General features: G+C 39.7%; 1 protein-coding gene across 1 annotated transcript in view; it reads left to right on the forward strand.

Annotated features, from left to right (window-relative positions):
* The first annotated feature begins 21,287 nt into the window (after window positions 1–21,287).
* Window positions 21,288–21,612, forward strand: part of LOC115197791 (forkhead box protein P2-like) — a 31,269-nt gene continuing 30,944 nt past the window's right edge. The window contains exon 1 of the mRNA XM_029759580.1: window positions 21,288–21,386. Within this exon, the coding sequence (XP_029615440.1) occupies window positions 21,288–21,386 (99 nt within the window). The remainder of the gene's footprint in view (window positions 21,387–21,612) is intronic.

A 21,612-nucleotide genomic window follows, 5' to 3' on the forward strand; every position in this document is an offset into this window, starting at 1 on the left:
GTTGACAAACACTACTGCAAATAGCTCTTTGACAAATGCTATGACAGCTGGCTAGCTGCAGACTTTTTTTTGTTCTTCACGCTGCTATCTATCAATGGCATTTCATTTTCTTTTTGAAGCATGATACCACTCTAAGATATTTAGAAGATACAGTGCCTAGGAAAAGTCTGCACAGTTGTCACATTTTGCTGCCTTAAAAGTAAATCTAAAAAGATATTGCATTACATGTTCTTCCTTCAATCTCCACAACCTTCTCCACATTTTCAAAGTGAAAGAAAAAGTATAACATTTTCTAAATTAATAAAAAATAAAAAAACACATGTCTTGATTGCGTTTGTCTTAACACCTCAGAATTAATACTTGGTGGAAGCACCTTTGGCAGCAATTACAGGTGTAAATCATTTTCAATAAGATTCTACCAACTCTGCACAACTCTTAGGGTAACATATATCCATTGATATTGTCAAAACTGCTCAAGCTCAGTACATTTATTTGGAAATCATAGATGGACAGCAATATTCAAACCATGTCTGATTTTCAAGCAGATTTAAGTTCAGGATTGAAGCTGGACCCACCTGGAACACTCAACACCTCTTGTAAAGCCATTCTGGTGTGTCTTTGGCATTAAAATGTGTGCAATTGTCACGCTGAAAAATTGTATCCTATTCCAAGTGTCACACCTGCTCCCGCACTTTCCCACTGGCGCTCGAGGGCACCAGGCTCCCCAGCATTACGCACTCCTGCCACCATCATTATGCACACCTACCTTCCCCGTCACGCGCATCAGCGAGTATTGGACTCACCTGGACTCAATTAGCTCTGTCATTACCTCCCCTATATCTGTCTGTTCCCCCGGCTCTGTTCCCCGCTCAGCATTGATTGTCATATGTCCTTGTATACCCATGTGCTGATGCTGGTCCTGTCTTGTTCCATGTCATGTTCTAATTAAATGTTTGACTCTCCATACCTGCTTCTCTACTCCAGCATTGGTCCTTACACCCAAGGTTAGGTATTCAGAAGACTGAGACAGGTTTCCCTCAAACTTTTTACCTGGGCTTTGCTCCTTTCATATTTATTTTGATCCTGACAAACTCCCCAGCCCCTGCAGGTGACAAGCATACCCAAACATGATCCTGCTACCACAATTCTTGAAATTACCCATCATTTCAAACCACAACTGCCATTCCCTCATCTCTCCATCCACTGCAACTCCTCCCCCTCCAACTCCTCCTCCTCAGATAAACACTCAACTCGTTCCATCCTATTATCCTCTCTCATTCTCTCAATGACTACAGGACTTGGGAAGCCCAACACTGTTATGCTTGAACGTCTCAGTCTAGATGGTAAGTTTTTTCTATTTAGTCATCTAAATAACTCACAATTATTCTAAGCTATGTGATGATAGTTTTATCATGAGAGTGTAGATCTGAAATGTACATTGAGTTAAATTATTTGAAATATGCAGATAATGTATATATTTTTGTCGTGGGTGGGATTGGGAGTAGAGGTTGGCACAGGTGAAAATTCATTCCTGTGCCGTCTTTTCCTGTAAAAAAAAATGTCCTGTCCTGTACTGTCCTGAACCAGCAACTGTTCTGTTACCACGGAACTTTCCTGTCCCTTCTGATAAAAATCACTCCCGTCCCGTGCTAATTTCTATGCACAGAAATATGTAGATTATTGCTTGTATTTAGGAAGTATTGAACATCATTTCAGTAATGCAATATGGCTGTCTTACCTATCTTAGTTAAATGCACTGACTGTAGTCAAAGAGCATGTTTTAAATCACTCCCGCCTCCAGGCTAATTTCTATGTGCAGAAATATGTAGGCTATTATGTATTTTTAGGAAGTATTGAAAATAATTTAATTAATGCAATATGGTCATCTTACCTATCTTAGTTAAATGCACTGACTGTAGTCAGTCTGGATGAGTATCTTTTAACTGACCAAAATGTAGATGATTAAGGCTTGATGATGAGGACAGAGACCCCAGTAGGATGGTCTGCTCAGCATATAAAACCCTAGCCTACAGCTGAGTACTGCACATATATGAACATTTAGGCTACAACATTTAAAACAAGAACATTAACATTTACAACAGCAGTACTGCATCAGTCAATCTATTTTTTATGTATCTCTTTACTTCAGATGGCACAGGTTTAATTAAATGGCAAACAATTGGGCTTGACCGGTAAAGTTGTTGGGACTAGAGCAGCTATGCGCTTCAGGCCGCTTATCCCGCTCTCCGGTTGGTAGCCTAGCCTATTTGATTAAACCACAGCCATGTACTTGGTTCCTTCATTGTCAAAGACAACTCTATCAAATGCAGATAAAACATCGCTCTTTCCTTGGCTCTAATATAAATGTTAGTGATGGGTCCTTGCCTGCAACTAGATTATGCATTTCCTCTCTTGAGTGCTTCATTATTCACAGACATAGCCTACATTGGCATATGAGGTAAAGTAGTGACTGGTTCCAATTGCAAGGTGCGAGAGCGAGTCGAAGGGGGATCATTTATTTTTTATAGATTTTTATTTTTTATGAAATGCCCCCCGTCGATCCTGTCCCATCTCGAGCTTGACTAGAACTTTAGTCCCATTCCTGCCAGAATCCCACAGGGCCATAGTTGCCATGTTCATGCATCAACCTCTAATTGGGAGACCTGCAAAAGGTAACCCTCATTGACTCTTGTTTCAACCCACATCCTTACCAGAGGCATACTATAGGCCAAATTGTTCAGGTCTAGACAATCCTCTGCCTATACCAATTCAAAGCAATCCCATGGTATTTTCTAATAACGGGTTACCTTGTATTAGAGACTCCATCTGACCTGAAATCCCGCAGCTGCGGTTTTGGATTTGTTCATGTAAATGCCAGAAGTTTGATTTCAAAGAAGGATTTTATTGAAATTCTGGCTTCTCAATCCAATGTGGACATTCTGGTCATTTCTGAATCTTGGTTGAATATTCTGTGCTGGACTCTGACGTGTCTCTGTCTGGTTATAACGTTTACAGATCAGACAGAATTGGCAGAAGTGGGGGTGTTGCCATATTTAAATGTCTCTGTATCTCTTGCTACCTCAATCCCTAATAAGTTTGATTGTCTCGTTGTTAATGTGAGCCTTGGTCATGATAACCAGCTGACAATAATAGAAGAGTATCACCCTCCCTCTGCTCCCTCATGTGCTCTTAGGAATTTTTTTTGAATTAAGCATGGTTAATCTGAACTACTAATTATGGGCGATTTTAATATTGATTGGAGGACGCCAGTGTCAGAGACGCTGAAGGATATTTGTTCTGAGCAAAACCAACCTCAGCTGATAACTGAGCTTACATGTCCGAATCCTAATCTATCCTGATTGATCTTATTTTGAAGAATACACTAGATAAATATGTTGCTAGTGGAGTTTTCAAACTGGATTTTTGTGACCATTGCCCAGTTGTCTGTGTCAGAGATGTGAGAATGCATAAATCTATGCATTTAAGAAGAACTTTAAAAACTTTTTTGAACAAGCTTTTTTACATTATCTTTATTTTAATTACATTTATTTCAGCTATCCCTGAACATGAGTTATCTTTAAGCTTTTTTGCAAATGTCTTCAATACTATTGTAGATAATCATGCCTCCTTCAAAACTCTGAGAGTTTAAGGTACTGTAGATCGAATGCCTGGTTCACTTCTGATGTATCCGTAGTCATTCATAAGAGAAATGTTGCCTGGGACAAGGCCAGAAACACAGGCTTAGGTCTGGATTGACAATCTTTTAGGCAACTAAGGAATCGATGTGTAAGTCTAATCAGAAAGGCAAAATCTGATTAATATGTAACTGCTCTTTCTAATTGTAAGGGGAATCTGGCTAAATTCTGGAAAACTGTAAAATCTCTGAAGGGTTGCACTTCCTCCTCTCTGCCTCAACAAATTAATTCAGACTCATCATTGATGCATTTTATCTTCATTTAATTTAAACGGGCTATCTTTTGGAAAGATCGTCTAACTCTACTTTCTCTAAGGGTGGCTTAAACGCTGTTTCTGGAGTTTTGCAGATTGACTCGGAATATGGTCATTAAGTTTTTGCATTTTGGCAATTCACAGAAAACATTGTCCTTGATGCCTTATAGATACCAAGAAATCCACAGGGGCTGATCAATTGGAACAGAGTCTACTCAAGTGTGCTGCCACCTTCATTGCTGGCTCAGTAACCCATATCTTAAATCTAACATTGTTATCGGGAAATATTCCAGAAGTATGTAAACCATTAAGAGCAGGGATAGTAGTGATCTTGATAAGTATTGTCCCATCTCCAGGCTTCCATGTCTAGCTCGTATCTTTGGTAAATAAGCAACTTTACTCTTTTTTATTTGAGCATGGTATTTTGAATGTAAATCAATCTGGGTTTAGGCCAGGGCACAAGACTATCACTGCAACCACATTAGTTGTTAATTATATTGTCATTGCTTTAGACCAGGAGTGTCAAACTCATTCCATGGAGGACCTAGTATAACTGCAGGTTTTTGGTTTTAGCTTTCAATTTAGCCCTAGACAACCAGGTGTGGGGAGTACCTTACTCATTAGTAACCTTAATTCATCAATCAAGTACAAGGGAAGGGGAAAACCCACACACACTTGGCCCTCTGTGGAATGAGCTTGACACCTGTGCTTTAGATGCTAAAATGAATTCTGCTGCCTTGTTTGTGGACCTGTCAAGAGCGTTTGATACTGTTGATCATGCTATTTTATTGAACAAGTTGTCCTCGATTGGCCTGGGCTCTGACGCCTGCTCATGGTTTCATGATTATCTTAGTGCCAGAACTCGATACTAGGATCTGCTCTTTTCAGTATTCATATAGATGCTATTGGTCAATCTGTAAAAATATATATATTTCATCTATATGTGGATGTTACTATTATCTACGCAATTGCCCCGACGCATGACCTGGTTGTGACAAGGCTACAGTCAGATTTTACAGCTGTGTAGGAAGCCCTTACTCACTTAAAACTTGTGTTTAATAAAGGCAAAACTAAGTACATGTTGATTTAAAGTGGGCTTCTTTTTACAGAAACAGATCTTGCCTCTCTGGTCAGTAGGAAGCACATCGTGTAATCAACCTTTCTACCTGTTCTTGATTATGGTGATACTATTTATCAAATTGCAGCTGCCACCACTCTTATACCCCTGGATGCCATTTATCAAAGTGCCCTTCGTTTTATCACAGGAGACAGTTTTATTACTCATCACTAAATGATTTACCAAAAGCTTGGCTGGACCTCTATGAAGTCCCGTTGATCACATCATTTCGCAAAGCCCTGCTCCACAATCTTCCAACTTACCTAACATCACTGTTAAGATTTAAAATGACTAGTTATCAAACCTGTTCACATGGTTGGTTAACTCTGGAGACTCCTTTTGGTGTCTACAGAGTTAGGGTGCAAGGAAATTAAAGGCTGATTTACCTACGTTTGGAATATTCTCCAAAAGACGTTTCGATTGGATGCTTTGGTGTCCCTAGGGCAATTCAGACAGCTGACAGAGGATTTTTATAAGGAAGAATGTGTTTGTTTTAGTTGACTATGTTTGTATCTTAATGTGTATTTAATGTGTGGGTGTGTGTGCGCGTGCATGCAGACACTAGCCTGCATGCACACGTGTGTGCATCTTACACACCTCAGTCAGTGACTTTGAAACTGGCCATGTATCTTGTCTTTGTTGTATAGAGTGTTTGATAGTAGTCTAATTATTCATAGCTCAAAATCATGGCTCTGCTTGAAATGTGGGACAAATTGGATGAGTTTAGCGACACTGAGAGAGGCTGGTAATGTCTGTGCATACAATGATGCAATTATTTTCCTTGTAAAACTTGTCATTTAACCTTTATTTAATCAGGGAGTGCTGCTGAGACATTGGTCTGTGTGTGTTAATATGTGGTCTTTCCCACTTTACTGAGTTGGTAACACTTTATAATAACTTATACGAATAATCCATTATAAATACTTATAGAGGTTTACCCCCATCACCCATCCAATACATTTTAAGTTGAAGATCATTTACTGCATTTATACAATTTAAAAACTCTAAAATGCTATTTGGAGAACAGCAAAAACAAGCTAAAATTACCCCAGCCATGATCACATTGGTTGCTGTAGCTTCATTCACATGGCTGATTAGCTATGCAATTAGCCGCTACACATTAACTCACATTAACTTAGCACTGGATTAAAAACTATAGAGGGATCTGTTAGCAGAAAAAAACTATATTAACAAAAAGTTAACAAATGAGTTTGCTTTACCGAACAATATTTTTTGCAGTTTTACAGCTAATTTCCTGCAATTCTACACATTTTGCAATGGCTCATGCCATGATATCTGAGTGAGAGTCACTAGCTAAATCAATAAGGCCATAATTACTACAAGTTTAGATTCTGTAGCTGGCTAGATTAACTAGACTAAGGCCTAGTGAATCTAGGCCTTAGTCTAGTTAATCTAGCCAGCTACAGATCAAGGTAACCGACGACAGCCGACACCCGCATAGTTGATGGTTTGGTGGTGTCAGAGAAGTAACTGCATTGGAGCTGTCAAATCGGTGAGCAGCTGCCCTTGATCATTGTCATGAAGCCACACTAATCCCACTCATGTTAGAAGGGCCCACTAGTTCAGAACGAGAAAGTGTAGGCTATATAGAAATAATTATGCTTAAATTTAAAATTATTAAATAAAATAATTTTGAGTTTTATCAGCCTAATCGAGGCGATGTAGATTACATCCCACATTCCAATGTTCAAACTTGGCTCTTAATTCCATGCAGCCAATGGCAATGTCCACTTTAGGTATAATGTCAATCGCTAAGCATCATTATTTTAAGCATCATTTTTTCTAGCCTACACTTTCTTGTTATGAAATTCCCCTTCTCCTTTTGTCTGGTATGGATCCTCCTGCTACCCTCTGCCAATCAGAAAAATAATGTGGTTTTTACTTTAGCCAGCATGTTTGAGGCAGAGGAGGCAGTTAAGGGAGAAATGGGGAGGAAGGGCTCATTGTAATGGCTACAATGGAATGGACAAACAATACCAAACACATGCAAAAGTCTGCCTCACTGGTTTAAGACATATTTCAATAGTCTGATGATACTGGGTTTGTGCTAGCATTGGTACTGTGATTATACCACAATGGTACTGGGATGATACTGGCAGAATCCTGGATGTGTCCTCTCATTTCAGGTTTTGCAGGCAGCTAAGATATTACTCCAGCAGCAACAGAAGAAGAGTGGTCTGAACTCTGCAAAGAGCCACACCAAACCACGGCCCCTACAGGTGCGTATTAAATCAAATAACTCAAAATCAAATTTGATTTGCCACATGCGCCGAATACAACAGGAGTTGACCTTACAGTGAAATGCTTACTTACAAGCCCTTAACCAACAATGCAGTTGTTGTAGTATTCAGACCCCTTGACTTTTTCCACATTTTGTTACGTTACAGCCTTATTCTAAAATAGATTTTTTTTAAAGAATCTTCAGCAATCTACACATAATACCCCATAACGACAAAGCGAAAACAGGTTTTTAGACATTTTTGCAAATGTATTAAAAAATGAATAAATAAAATACCTTATTTACATAAGTATTCATAGCCTCACTCGATATTGAGCTCAGGTGCATCCTGTTTCCATTGATCATCATTGAGATGTTTCTACACCTTGATTGGAGTCCACTTGTGGTAAATTCAATTGATTGGACATGATTTGGAAAGGCACACACCTGTCTATATAAGGTCCCACAGTTGACAGTGCAAGTCAGAGCAAAAAACAAGCCATTAGGTTGAAGGAATTGTCCTGTAACGTAACAAAATTTGGAAAAAGTCAAGAGATCTGAATACTTTCCAAAGACACTGTAATTGTTTGTGTGTTGTACAGTGATGAAGTAGTCATTCAAAAATCATGTTAAATGCTATTATTGCACATAAAGTGAGTCCATGCAATTGTATATGTGGCTTGTTAAGCACATTTTTACTGCTGAACTTATTAAGGCTTTCCATAACAAAGGAGTTAAATGCTTATTGACTCAAGACATTTCAGCATTTCATTTTTTATGAATTAGTAAACATGTAGGCCAGTGACAAAAAAATCTAAATGTAATCCATTTTAAATTCAGGCTGTAACACAACAAAATGTGGAAAAGGTCAAGGGATATGAATACTTTCTGAAGGCCCTGTAAGTATTTGTATGCAGGAAGCACGTTCAATTGGAGAACCATCTAATGAGTGAAGATTCTTACGAGAGTTTAAAGACAACATGTTTTTTATTTTAATTTTAATTTGTTTTTATATATTTTTGTGGGGTTAGATCAGCTTTAATATTGCTGATATTGTGGCTTCTCTCAATGTAATTGTCTGGGTAAATATATAATATATTTATATATGTTTTTAAATATTTTCCTTGTTTATTATTTTCCCTCTTTGTAGCACCTGACCACACGACTGAACAGTAGTCCCGTAAACTAATCGACAACAATACTTAAGCTTACACTTCCAGCTTATACGTACTACATACATTTCACGGACAGTATATTTTACATTAGTTATCTTTTGTTTGTTTTTAGTCCGAGCCTTCAGCTACCCTCAACCTCTCCCATCTCTGAAGACCATAGAAAAGTTTTGAATCTGGCTTCGTTTTATGTATCAGTTCATACACCTTCATACACATGTGCTATGGAATCAGTACATCAAAAATCTCCTCCCAACTTCACATTTTTGGCCCTTATCCCTTGTGTAGTCTTAACATTATGGGTAAAAAGGGTAAAAGGGTAAAAAATGGCCCACCTTCAATAAACCCCTAAAATAAAGCAACTTAATTGAATTTTAAACCCCAAATAAATTTTGCATGAAGAAACAACCTGTCATTCAACACAAACATTGTGAATATCTGGGTTTTCCCTCTTCACAATGCAGAAAGACTGCATTTAATCTGTGGACACCACTCATTTTTATTACAACACCTGTCATTGTTTTCTTTACTAAAGTACAGGTTTATTATTATTGCTAAAGGTACTGCATAGGTGTAAACATACTTTTTTTAGCAAGAGATAGCACTTGTATAGCCTAAGAAAGGAGCAGAAATGTGCCAAAATTTGTTTTGTATGCATTCTATTGAAAGGAAACATTGTCTTGAACTTTTTTGGCAACATAGTGATATATTCTTTTATAATGTACAATGAGGAATTCAACTACAAAATACTAGTCTTCTCCCATATTTTTAAACATTGCCCCCACCCACAAGGTGTATAAACAACAACAATAAATAAGAAAAAAGTAAGATAATAGATACGAAACAAAAACGGGAAGAACATAAATCAAGCAACTCTAATTAGCACATGTAGGACAGTATGCAAGTGTGTGTGCATGGACTTTGCAGATGTATTTCTCACATGTGCAGCACATAGCATTTATTTTAATGTCCTTCTTTGGGGGACAGATTTGGAATCTCGTCCTCTTGCCTGCCCCAGCTGCAGCCTCAAGTGGATAAGTCAAGATTCAGCCCCCTGAACAGCAACACAAGCGATGCAGAGGCTGCTGTGCGGGGGAGGCGCTCCCTTCTTTGAATGTGTGGGGTTACAAGTGCTTTTCCCAGCTGCTTCAGGAACACCCTCCTCTTGTTCTGCTTATCAGGCATCCAGGTAGGGTTGATCTTGTTCCATATCCCGAAGGCTTTGTATGAGGACACATCAATGATGTTTTGGAAGATGACCAGGGGCCAGCAGGCAGTCATCCTCCTGCAGCTGTAAGTGGCAATCACCTTGTCCAGGTTGTCCACGTCTCCTTTGTTGTGGTTGCAGTCCAGGATGATGGCTGGCTTCCTGTCCTCATGATCACTGATCTCAGCCGTTTTGTGCAGTGTGCTCAGGAGGACCACATTCTTGTTCCTCTTTGGGAGGTAAGAAACTAGAGTGGTGGTGGGGGTGAAGGCAAACTTTGATGGATGAGAAGGCCTCTCTCCCCCTTGTTGCGAGGAGTGCAAGGGGGAACTCAGGCTTGTTCTTTCTAACTGTGCCAACCATGGTGATCTTCATTTTCAGGAGCTGCTGGCTGAGTTCAATCAGTAGCACATATAATCTAAATTTCTCATTATGTGTGTGTGTTTTTATGGTGTGTAAATAATTTTATAACTGCCGGGTCAAAAATGACCCTAAGACAACATTTGTACCCTGGTGGTGTACAGCTTTCATGAAAATATTTTGGAGATTATTTCATTTTCAAATAACCTGAAAGTGAGAGGTTGTAATCTGAATGAAGTGGAAAAGGCCATTCTTGAACAAAGGGTGAGCTCTTCTTACTAATCTTCTAGAGAACCAGTTCAAATTTAAGAATAGTTTTTGTATGACTGAAACCTTTAGTGAGAGGTCAAATGCTTAAATGTTTAATTATTTCTGCCCTCAGAATTCATATTCCTTGTATAAATAGGCCTGGTTAATTTTGTCTGGCTGGTCTTTCCAAATAAAGTGGAATATTTTTTTCTATAATTAAAACAAGTTGTTAGGTGTAGGGAGGGCAATAAGTGAGTAAATAGTTAAACAGGGATATGACTAAAGAATCAGGGTGATTTTTCCACAAATGGACAGGTGTTGTCCTTTCCACGGTAGCAAAATCGTGTCCAACTTTCTATAAAAATGTATTGTAGTGAGAATTTATTTATTTTTGGATATGAATACTGACTATGTCCACTTCTCCGTCGGACCACTTTATTGGTAAATTACACAGTAATGTAAAAGTAGTATTTTTAGAGATCCAATATATAATATGGTGCACTTATCATAATTTGTTTTTAATCCAGAGAGGTTAGGGATCCAAATTGCGGATTAAAAGAAAACATGAATTGTCAGTGTACAATTTTAACCCCTGGATATTTTGTCCCTTGACATTATTGTTGGATCTGATTTTAATAGCTTACATTTCAATTGTCATAATAAATAGATAGCCAATAATGGACAGCTTGTTTTACTCCTCTTGACAATTTAATACCTTCCGAGAAGGAGACAAAATTTACTATTTTACACCTGGGGTTAATACACTGCTCAAAAAAATAAAGGGAACACTAAAATAACACATCCTAGATCTGAATGAATGAAATAATCTTATTAAATACTTTTTTCTTCACATAGTTGAATGTGCTGACAACAAAATCACACACAAATAATCAATGGAAATCCAATTTATCAACCCATGGAGGTCTGGATTTGGAGTCACACTCAAAATTAAAGTGAAAAACCACACTACAGGCTGATCCAACTTTGATACAATGTCCTTAAAACAAGTCAAAATGAGGCTCAGTAGTGTGTGTGGCCTCCACGTGCCTGTATGACCTCCCTATAACGCTTGGGCATGCTCCTGATGAGGTGGCGGATGGTCTTCTGAGGGATCTCCTCCCAGACCTGGACTAAAGCATCCGCCAACTCCTGGACAGTCTGTGGTGCAATGTGGCGTTGGTGGATGGAGCGAGACATGATGTCCCAGATGTGCTCATTTGGATTCAGGTCTGGGGAACGGGCGGGCCAGTCCATAGCATCAATGCCTTCCTCTTGCAGGAACTGCTGACACACTCCAGCCACATAAGGTCTAGCATTGTCTTGCATTAGGAGGAACCCAGGGCCAACCGCACCAGCATATGGTCTCACAAGGGGTCTGAGGATCTCATCTCGGTACCTAATGGCAGTCAGGCTACCTCTGGCGAGCACATGGAGGGCTGTGCGGCCCCCAAAGAAATGCCACCCCACACCATGACTGACCCACTGCCAAACCGGTCATGCTGGAGGATGTTGCAGGCAGCAGAACGTTCTCCGCGGCGTCTCCAGACTCTGTCACGTCTGTCACGTGCTCAGTGTGAACCTGCTTTCATCTGTGAAGAGCACAGGGTGCCAGTGGCGAATTTGCCAATCTTGGTGTTCTCTGGCAAATGCCAAACGTCCTGCACGGTGTTGGGCTGTAAGCACAACCCCCACCTGTGGACGTCGGGCCCTCATACCACCCTCATGGAGTCTGTTTCTGACCGTTTGAGCAGACACATGCACATTTGTGGCCTGCTGGAGGTCATTTTGCAGGGCTCTGGCAGTGCTCCTCCTGCTCCTCCTTGCACAAAGGCGGAGGTAGCGGTCCTGCTGCTGGGTTGCTGCCCTCCTACGGCCTCCTCCACGTCTCCTGATGTACTGGCCTGTCTCCTGGTAGCGCCTCCATGCTCTGGACACTACGCTGACAGACACAGCAAACCTTCTTGCCACAGCTCGCATTGATGTGCCATCCTGGATGAGCTGCACTACCTGAGCCACTTGTGTGGGTTGTAGACTCCATCTCATGCTACCACTAGAGTGAAAGCACCGCCAACATTCAAAAGTGACCAAAACATCAGCCAGGAAGCATAGGAACTGAGAAGTGGTCTGTGGTCACCACCTGCAGAACCACTCCTTTATTGGGGGTGTCTTGCTAATTGCCTATAATTTCCACCTGTTGTCTATTCCATTTGCACAACAGCATGTGAAATGTATTGTCAATTAGTGTTGCTTCCTAAGTGGACAGTTTGATTTCACAGAAGTGTGATTGACTTGGAGTTACATTGTGTTGTTTAAGTGTTCCTTTTATTTTTTTGAGCAGTGTATATATCATTTTAACCCATTGTGTAAGAGATTCTATAAAATTAAAATAGTCCAGGCATTTATATATATATATTCCCGTCATACTTCAAAGGTCTTTTCAAAGTCAGCTATGAATACCAGGCCTGGTTTCCCAGATTTTTCATAGCGTTATATTCTTTCCAGTACCTGTCTTATATTATCTCCATGTAAAAAAACGTGTCTGATCAGGATGAATAATACCTTTTTATTTCTATGCGCTATGCATTTTGCTAGGATTTTGGCCTCACAACACCGAAGTGTAAGGGGTCAGCAGTTTTTTGGTTGACTGCATCTTTATATTTACCATCTGAGTCCTGTTTCAGTAAAAGTGAAATCAGACCTTCTTGCTAGGTATCAGATAGTCTACCATTGTTTTAGGAGTGGTTCAAATTATTTAATTTGCATCTACAATTTCCTCCTCTGTAATTAGTACCTAGGCCTTTACATGAGTCTTTCTGCATAGCTGTTAATTTAACACTATTAATATAAGAAAAATCCTTACAATTAACTTCAGTTAGTGGACATGGAGGAGACTGAAATGAAAACATATGCTTAAAGTACTATGCTTCCTCTTTCAAAATATTGTTTAAGGAATCATGTACTACTCTGTCATTTGTAACACGGTTCTGTATATTCTTTTTGGTAGTAATTATATGTTGAAGATTAAAAAAGTTTTTTCTGTATTTTTCACCATATTCCATCCAGTTCGCTTTATTACACTTGATCGTTCCTCCATTTTTTTGTTGTTTTTCCTCTAACTTATTCTGTGCCTCTGTTAGTTGTTATTGCTATCTATCTGAACTCTTTTGACTTAAATAGTTTTTGTTTCAAAGATGAGTGTTGAATTGTTTGGCCTCTAAAGGCACATTTAAAAGTGTCCCATACAATAAGGGGATCTGCTGTACCTATGTTACACTATATATACAAAAGTATGTGGACACCCCTTAAAATGTGTGGATTCGGCTATTTCAGCCACACCCGTTGCTGACAGGTCTATAAAATTGAGCACACCGCCATGCAATCTCCATAGACAAACACTGGCAGTAAAATGGCCTTACTGAAGAGCTCAGTGACTTTTAACGTGGCACCGTCATAGGATGTCACCTTTCCAACAAGTAATTTAGTCATATTTCTTCCCTGCTAGAGATTCCCCGTTGAACTAAGTGTTGTCTGTCCCCTATCAACACTCTTTTAACTTTTGGTGTCAGCAAAAATGACATAAGAAAGTAGTCAAGACAACTAGCTTGATTGAGCCTCTGCCATGTATATCTCAGTAGGTAAGGATTTTTAAGCCTCCATATATCCAGTAGTTACAATATATCCATAATATTCATAATTTCCTTAAGTGCATGAGGGTGATATTTTGTAGTGATTTCCTTTCTGGTCTATTGAGGTAATTAAAACCGTATTATAATCTCCCAACATAATTATTGAGTCATGTATTGCCTGTAAACTTGATAAATGATTATGCATATTTTCAAAGAAGCGTGGATCATCATTATTTGGGACATATAGATTAATGAGCCAAATCTGTTTATACGATCCACCTTCCTGTTTGAACAGTTTGCACATTTGTACCAACATTATTGTAAATTGATATCATTTACATTTACATTTACGTCATTTAGCAGACGCTCTTATCCAAAGCGACTTACAAATTGGTGCATTCACCTTATGATATCTAGTGGAACAACCACTTTACAATAGTACATCTATATCTTTTTTTGGGGGGGGTAGAAGGATTAGTTTATCCTATCCCAGGTATTCCTTAAGCTTGAATGGGCTAGTGACTGTGACAGCATGGAATTCAAAGGAGGAGATAGACAGATGGGTCAGCGGAGAAAGAGAGAATGTCCACTTGGGAGAGATGAGGAATCCAGTGCCACCACCCCGCTGACCAGATGCTCTCGGGGTATGCGAGAACACGTGGTCAGATGAGGAGAGAGCAGTAGGAGTAGCAGTGTTTTCTGTGGTAATCCATGTTTCCGTCAGCGCCAAGAAGTCGAGGGACTGGAGGGTAGCATAGGCTGAGATGAACTCTGCCTTGTTGGCCGCAGACCAGCAGTTCCAGAGGCTGCCGGAGACCTGGAACTCCACATATCATCACTCCTATTGAGTTGTCGTCGTCACCCCCCCCCCCCCCCTTGCTTTTTCCATACAACTTCTTCTAAAGGTTTAGAATGAGTTTCTTGTAAACAATAGATATTATATTCCTTATCTTTAGGCCAGGTGAAAACTGTCTTTTCTTATTTTCTGCTAAGCCATTACAATTATAACTAGATATACTTATTTCACACCACTTACCATAATGAAATAAACATTTTGATTGTACTTACCATAATATATAATATTTGTAAACTTACCATTAAGAAGTACCATGATAATTAAGTGTCCATATAGCTGTACCAGGATATTTGCACTGTTAAGCATACTGTAGCTGCGACTAAGTAAACCTCTAATTGTCCTCAAATCTTCCACCCTCTAAAGCCTCCCCCTCATGTCAAGTTGGGTTATCATTCCAGTGACTAGCTGACCTGTACACATGGATCCTAGGGCCTTTAGCCCATCCTGTAAAAAATAGCACATAGTGCCACCTATAGTACAGAACCAGATACGCAGCCAACATAAGTTTGAACGCCTTCACCTCGGGTATAGTGCATCTAGTGATTTAAAAAAAATATATACACACACAGGCACAAACTCAAATATTTAACAGTTGTTCAATCCCCGAGCCCAACTCAACAGAAGACTGATGTATTAATGCGTATACAGTTATGCTGTTTAAGAAGGCATGCCAAATTGAGCAGGAATGGAAAGATTTGATTAACCAATATCTAGTCCTAGCTGATGGAGCTCGGATACCCCCCTTCCCCCCAACACCCACACACGCTGGTCCCTCATTATGACACATTTTTCCAAGTACCTCTGTGCAGTCAGACCGTTTGATTATTCTGTACCGCCAGGGCCACAATAATATGCCCACTCTCTGATTGTCCGAGTGTGACTCCCTCTCCATGGGTTACTGCAGCCATTGTTGCCAGCACTGCCATTACCTTGGTATGGTACTCCACCGGAATTCCTAACGGCTAGGTACAAGGTTCTCAAGGTTCTCATTAGCAGCTTTAAGATAATCCTTGTATATTATGCTCACCCATCTGGGGACTTTGGCTTTTGGACCAGGCAGGCTCAGACTCTTGAGGGGGCGGTGCTGCTTTAGTGGGTCTCTGACCACGTACACCTTTTTGTCAAAGTTTAAATTACCAAGGGATTCCTGCATAGCTATAGAATCGGACTGTAGTTTTGACACAGCCAGATCAACAGTCGGGGCATTAGCATACATAATAGTCTCATCCGCATATAGATTAACCATTTTTAACATACTGACCAATGGTTTTAATATAAATAGTGACAAGAACAGGTCCCAAAATCGACCCCTGTGGTGCACCTTCATGTACTTCAAGAAACTCCCATCAATGACCTGAAGTTCTGTCACTAAGACAATTATGAAACCATGATCAGGCCTATAGAAGACAACTTATTCAATAAAATAGCATGATCAACAGTATCAAAAGCTTTTGACAGGTCCTCAAATAAAGCAGTACATTTAATTGTTTTGTCCAAAGCATTGTCAAGATCATTAACAACTAAAGTGGTTGCTGTAATAGTGCTATGCCCAGGCCTAACCCCTGATTGGTTTAAATAAAAAAATGACATTTACCAGATAAAAAGAGCAAAGTTGTACATTTACCAAGGATTCAAGAATTTTAGCTAGACAAGGAAGCCTTGAAATGGGGTGATAGTTATGAAGATCACTACTATCCCCGCACTTATGGAGTGGCAGCACGAGGTGATTTCCATACTTTCAGAATATTTCATGATATCAATGTTAAATAAAATTATTGAGCCAACAATGATTATTATTTCATCATACTAGAATCATAGTTTGCGTCATGTGTGTGTTTTCTTAACAAAAAAGTACCTTTAAGTGTGTTTGCATTACCAAACTATTGACAGTGTGCATTTTTATTTGATATTCTGTTTTGCAGTCTTTTATTTGATGTTTTCTTGCAATTGAAACACTGAAAACATATTTATTTCCAATTGGCATAAGATCTGTCAAGAGGTGTAGTTTGTCCTCAGATTGCATAAGACATACGTTTAATTTAGTCATGTCAGTCATTTAGGTTCCTGATACAAAATAAGATAAAACATGCTGCTGTTTATTCTTTATCACTGTGGCCATTCACTGGTGTCATTGGGCACTGGTCAGTTAGTATTCAGTGTGCATTTGTCTCGAATAATGTCCATAAATTCCCATTAGGAGTGACACCATGCATGTAATTATTTTGTTAATTAACCGGTGAACACAGCTCCTTCTCATTCTAGGGACACCTTTAGAAATAGACGCAACCTGTTGTTATGCAGTCATGTAGTCAGACATTTATGAATATGTCTGTTCTCTTGTGCACTACCCCGGTGTCTTCAAAATTCCATACTATTCCATATGGTTTATAGGTGCAAATTCAAATAAAAAAGAAAAGAAAAGAAAATTGTATTTGTCACATGCACCGAATACAACAGGTGTAGACCTTACAGTGAAATTCTTACTTACAACCAATAATGCAGTTTTAAGAAAAAAAAGTGTACTAAAAAAACAGTAGCAGCAGAGTAAAAATGGGGGGGGGACAATTCAAATAGTCCGGTTAGCCATTTGATTAGCTGTTCATGTGTCTTATGGCTTGGTGGTAGAAGCTGTTAAGAAGCCTTTTGGGCCCCTACATGGTTCTCCGGTACCGCTTGCCATGCGGTAGCAGAGAGAACAGTCTATGACTAGGGTTGCAGGAGTCTTTGGCAATTTTAAGGGCCTTCCTCTGACACTGCCTGGTATAGAGGTCGTGGATGGCAGGAAGTTTGGCCCAAGTGATGTACTGGGCCGTATGCACTACGCTCTGCAGTGCCTTGCGGTCGGAGGCCGAGCAGCTGCCAGACCAGGCGATGATGCAACCAGTCAGGATGCTATCAATGGTGCAGCTGGAGAACTTTTTGAGGATATGAGGACCCATGCCAAATCTTTTCAGTCTCTTGAGGGGCATTGTCGTGCCCTCTTCGTGACTGTCTTGGTGTGTTTGGATCATGATAGTTTGTTGGTGATGTTGACACCAAGGACTGCTTTAGTTTTTGCTTGTAAGCAGGATCAGAAGGATAGAGTTATGGTCAGATTTGCCAAATGGAGGGCGAGGGAGAGCTTTGTATACGTCTCTGTGTGTGGAGTAAATGTGGTCTAGAGGTTTTTTCCCTCTGGTTGCACATTTAACATGCTGGTAGAAATTAGGTAAAACGGATTTAAGTTTCCCTGCATTAACCTCCCTGGGCAGGGTGGGACGCTTGCGTCAACAGCCAGTGGAATTGCGTGGCGCGAAATACAAATACCTCATAAATGCTATAACTTCAATTTCTCAAACATGTGACTATTTTACACCATTTTAAAGACAAGACTCTTGTTAACTTGTTATGGATAGGGGGCAGTATTTTCACGGCCGGATAAAAAAACGTACCCAATTTAATCTGATTATTACTCCTGCCCAGAAACTAGAATATGCATATATGCATATAGCTGTGATGGCCGGGCTATGTACTCAGAATATTGCAAAATGTGCTTTCGCCGAAAAGGTATTTTAAAATCTGACACCGCGATTGCATAAAGGAGTTCTGTATCTATAATTCTTAAAATAATTGTTATGTTTTTTGTGAACGTTTATCGTGCGTAATTTAGTAAAATCACCGGAAGTGTTCGGTGGGAATGCTAGTTCTGAACGTCACATGCTAATGTAAAAAGCTGGTTTTTGATATAAATATGAACTTGATTGAACAAAACATGCATGTATTGTATAACATAATGTCCTGGGAGTGTCATCTGATGAAGATCATCAAAGGTTAGTGCTGCATTTAGCTGTGATTTGGGTTTATGTGACATTATATGCTAGCTTGAAAAATGGGTGTCTGATTATTTCTGGCTGGGTACTCTGCTGACATAATCTAATGTTTTGCTTTCGCTGTAAAGCCTTTTTGAAATCGGACAGTGTGGTTAGATAAAGGAGAGTCTTGTCTTTAAAATGGTGTAAAATAGTCATATGTTTGAAAAATGGACGTTTTCGGATTTTCGAGGAGTTTGTATTTCGCGCCACGCCTATCATTGGATATTGGAGCAGGTGTTCCGCTAGCGGAACGTCTAGATGTAAGAGGTTTTAATCTAACCACATTGTCCAATTTCAAAAAGGCTTTACAGCGAAAACAAAACATTAGATTATGTCAGGAGAGTACCCTGCCAAAAATAATCACACAGCCATTTTCAAAGCAAGCATATGTCACAAAAACCAAAACCACAGCTAAATGCAGCACTAACCTTTGATGATCTTCATCAGATGACACTCCTAGGACATTATGTTATACAATACATGCATGTTTTGTTCAATCAAGTTCATATTTATATAAAAAACAGCTTTTTACATTAGCATGTGATGTTCAGAACTAGCATACCCACCACAAACTTCCGGTGAATTTACTAAATTACTCACGATTAACGTTAACAAAATACCTAACAATTATTTTTAGAATTATAGATACAGAACTCCTTTATGCAATCGCGGTGTCAGATTTTAAAATAGCTTTTCGGTGAAAGCACATTTTGCAATATTCTGAGTACATAGCCCGGCCATCACGGCTAGCTAATTTGACACCCACCAAGTTTGGCCCTCACCAAACTCAGATTTACTATAAGAAAAATTGGATTCCCTTTGCTGTTCTTCGTCAGAATGCACTCCCAGGACTTCTACTTCAACAAAAAATGTTGTTTTGGTTCCAAATAATCCATAGTTATATTGAAATAGCACCGTTTTGTTCATGCGTTCAGGTCACAATCCAAAGGGTGACGCGCGAGCGCATTTCGTGACAAAAAAATTCAAAATCTTCCATTACCGTACTTCGAAGCATGTCAAACGCTGTTTAAAATCAATTTTTATGCGATTTTTCTCGTTAAATAGCGATAATATTCCAACCGGGCGACGTTGTATTCATTCAAAGGCTGAAAGAAAAACATGCAGAATTCTCATGAACGCGCATCTCCAGTGTCACTGTCCTCAGCCTGACCAGTAACAAACAGAGCTGCTGTACTTAGCCCAGAGACTGCAGACACCCCATTACACTTTCTGGCGCCTTTTGAGAGCCAATGGAAGCCTTAGAAAATATCACGTTTCAGCAAAGATGCTGTATTTTTGATACAGATGCCACAGAAGGAGAAAAAATTGTCAGACAGGGCACTTCCTGTATGGAATCTTCTCAGGTTTTGGCCTGCCATATGAGTTATGTTATACTCACAGACACCATTCAAAGAGTTTTTGAAACTTTAGAGTGTTTTCTATCCAAATCTACTAATTATATGCATATTCTCGTTTCTGGGCAAGAGTAGTAACCAGTTTAAATCGGGTACGTTTTTTATCCGGCAGTGCAAATACTGCCCCCTAGCCCCAACAGGTTAAAGTCCCCGGCCACTAGGAACGCCGCCTCTGGCTGAGCATTTTCTTGTTTGCTTATGGCCTTATACAGCTTGTTGAGTGCTGTCTTAATGCCAGCATCGGTTTGAGGTGGTAAATAGACAGCTACGAAAAATATAGATGAAAACTCTCTTGGTAAATAGTGTGGAGTACCGCTTTTCATGAGATAAGGAACCTTGAGACTTCCTTAATATTACATTTTGTGCACCAGCTGTTATTTACAAATAGACACAGACCGTCACCCCTTGTCTTACCGGAGGCAGCTGTTCTATCTTGCCGATGCACTGAAAACACCGCCAGCTGTATGTTATCCATGTCGTCATTCAGCCACTATTCGGTGAAACATAAGGTATTACAGTTTTTAATGTCCCGTTGGTAAGATAGTTTTGATCGGAGCTCAACCATTTTGTTATCCAATGATTGCACGTTGGCTAATAGGACTGATGGTACAAGGGATTACTCACCCGCCGTCGGATCCTTACATGTCACCTCGAGCTATCTGCAGTAAATACTTTGCGTCCAACTTGTAAAATAAAAAATCTTTGTCCAGTACAAGGTAAGCAATTGCTGTCCTGTATTGCAGAAGCTCTTTCCGGTCATAAGAGACAGTGGCAGAAACATTAGAGCTTGGTCCTGAGCTTGTCTTGTAATGCATCTTTGAAAATTGACGGGAATAGCCAAAGTGATTCATTATCCTGAGGAGAATTACTTCATGAATGTGTATTGTGTGACTTAAAGAAGAATTTATGGCACAAGTTATTGAAGTCTTTGTTTATGTAAAACTGTTGTTTAGGATGTTATATGTCCATGAGAAATTACGTATTTATGGTAGAACTGTGTTATAGGGCTGTCATGGTGGAACATTCCTAGCTGAAGGGAGTTCCTAGAAAGAGTACTAGGTGCTCAGTTGACTTTGCTTGAAGGAGAGCAGGCTAGGCAAGTAACATTTTCTGTACGAAGTTTATGGGCCAATTAGTCCAGCACCTGTTAATATTGTAAATAAAACCTTCTAAGAGAGGTAAGCACCAGAACATCCGATCTGTCTCCTCAATGTCCGATCCGCCGCTTCTTCTTCACACAGGTCTCAATGACTATGATGAGTCCTCAGCAGATGCAGCAGCTTCTGTCCGCGGGTCAGCTCCAGGCTCTGCTCCAACAACAGCAGCACGCTATCCTGCTCCAGCAGGTACAGCACGATCCAATACAAATTACTATACTATGCTGCATTACTATACTATACTACAAAGGTCTTCAACCTTTTCTTGCCCAGGGACCACCGCCCAGGCAATCTGGCAACCCAGGGACCCCATCATATGTTTTTTTTCCACGTCTTGTTTTATTGTCCGGAGAATGGTAATGGCAAAGACAAGTAATCAACATTTTAAAATTGTTATATTTGGTTTTCATTATTT

Source organism: Salmo trutta, chromosome 7 (genome assembly GCF_901001165.1).
Source record: "Salmo trutta chromosome 7, fSalTru1.1, whole genome shotgun sequence".
In the NCBI taxonomy this organism is placed as follows: domain Eukaryota; kingdom Metazoa; phylum Chordata; class Actinopteri; order Salmoniformes; family Salmonidae; genus Salmo; species Salmo trutta.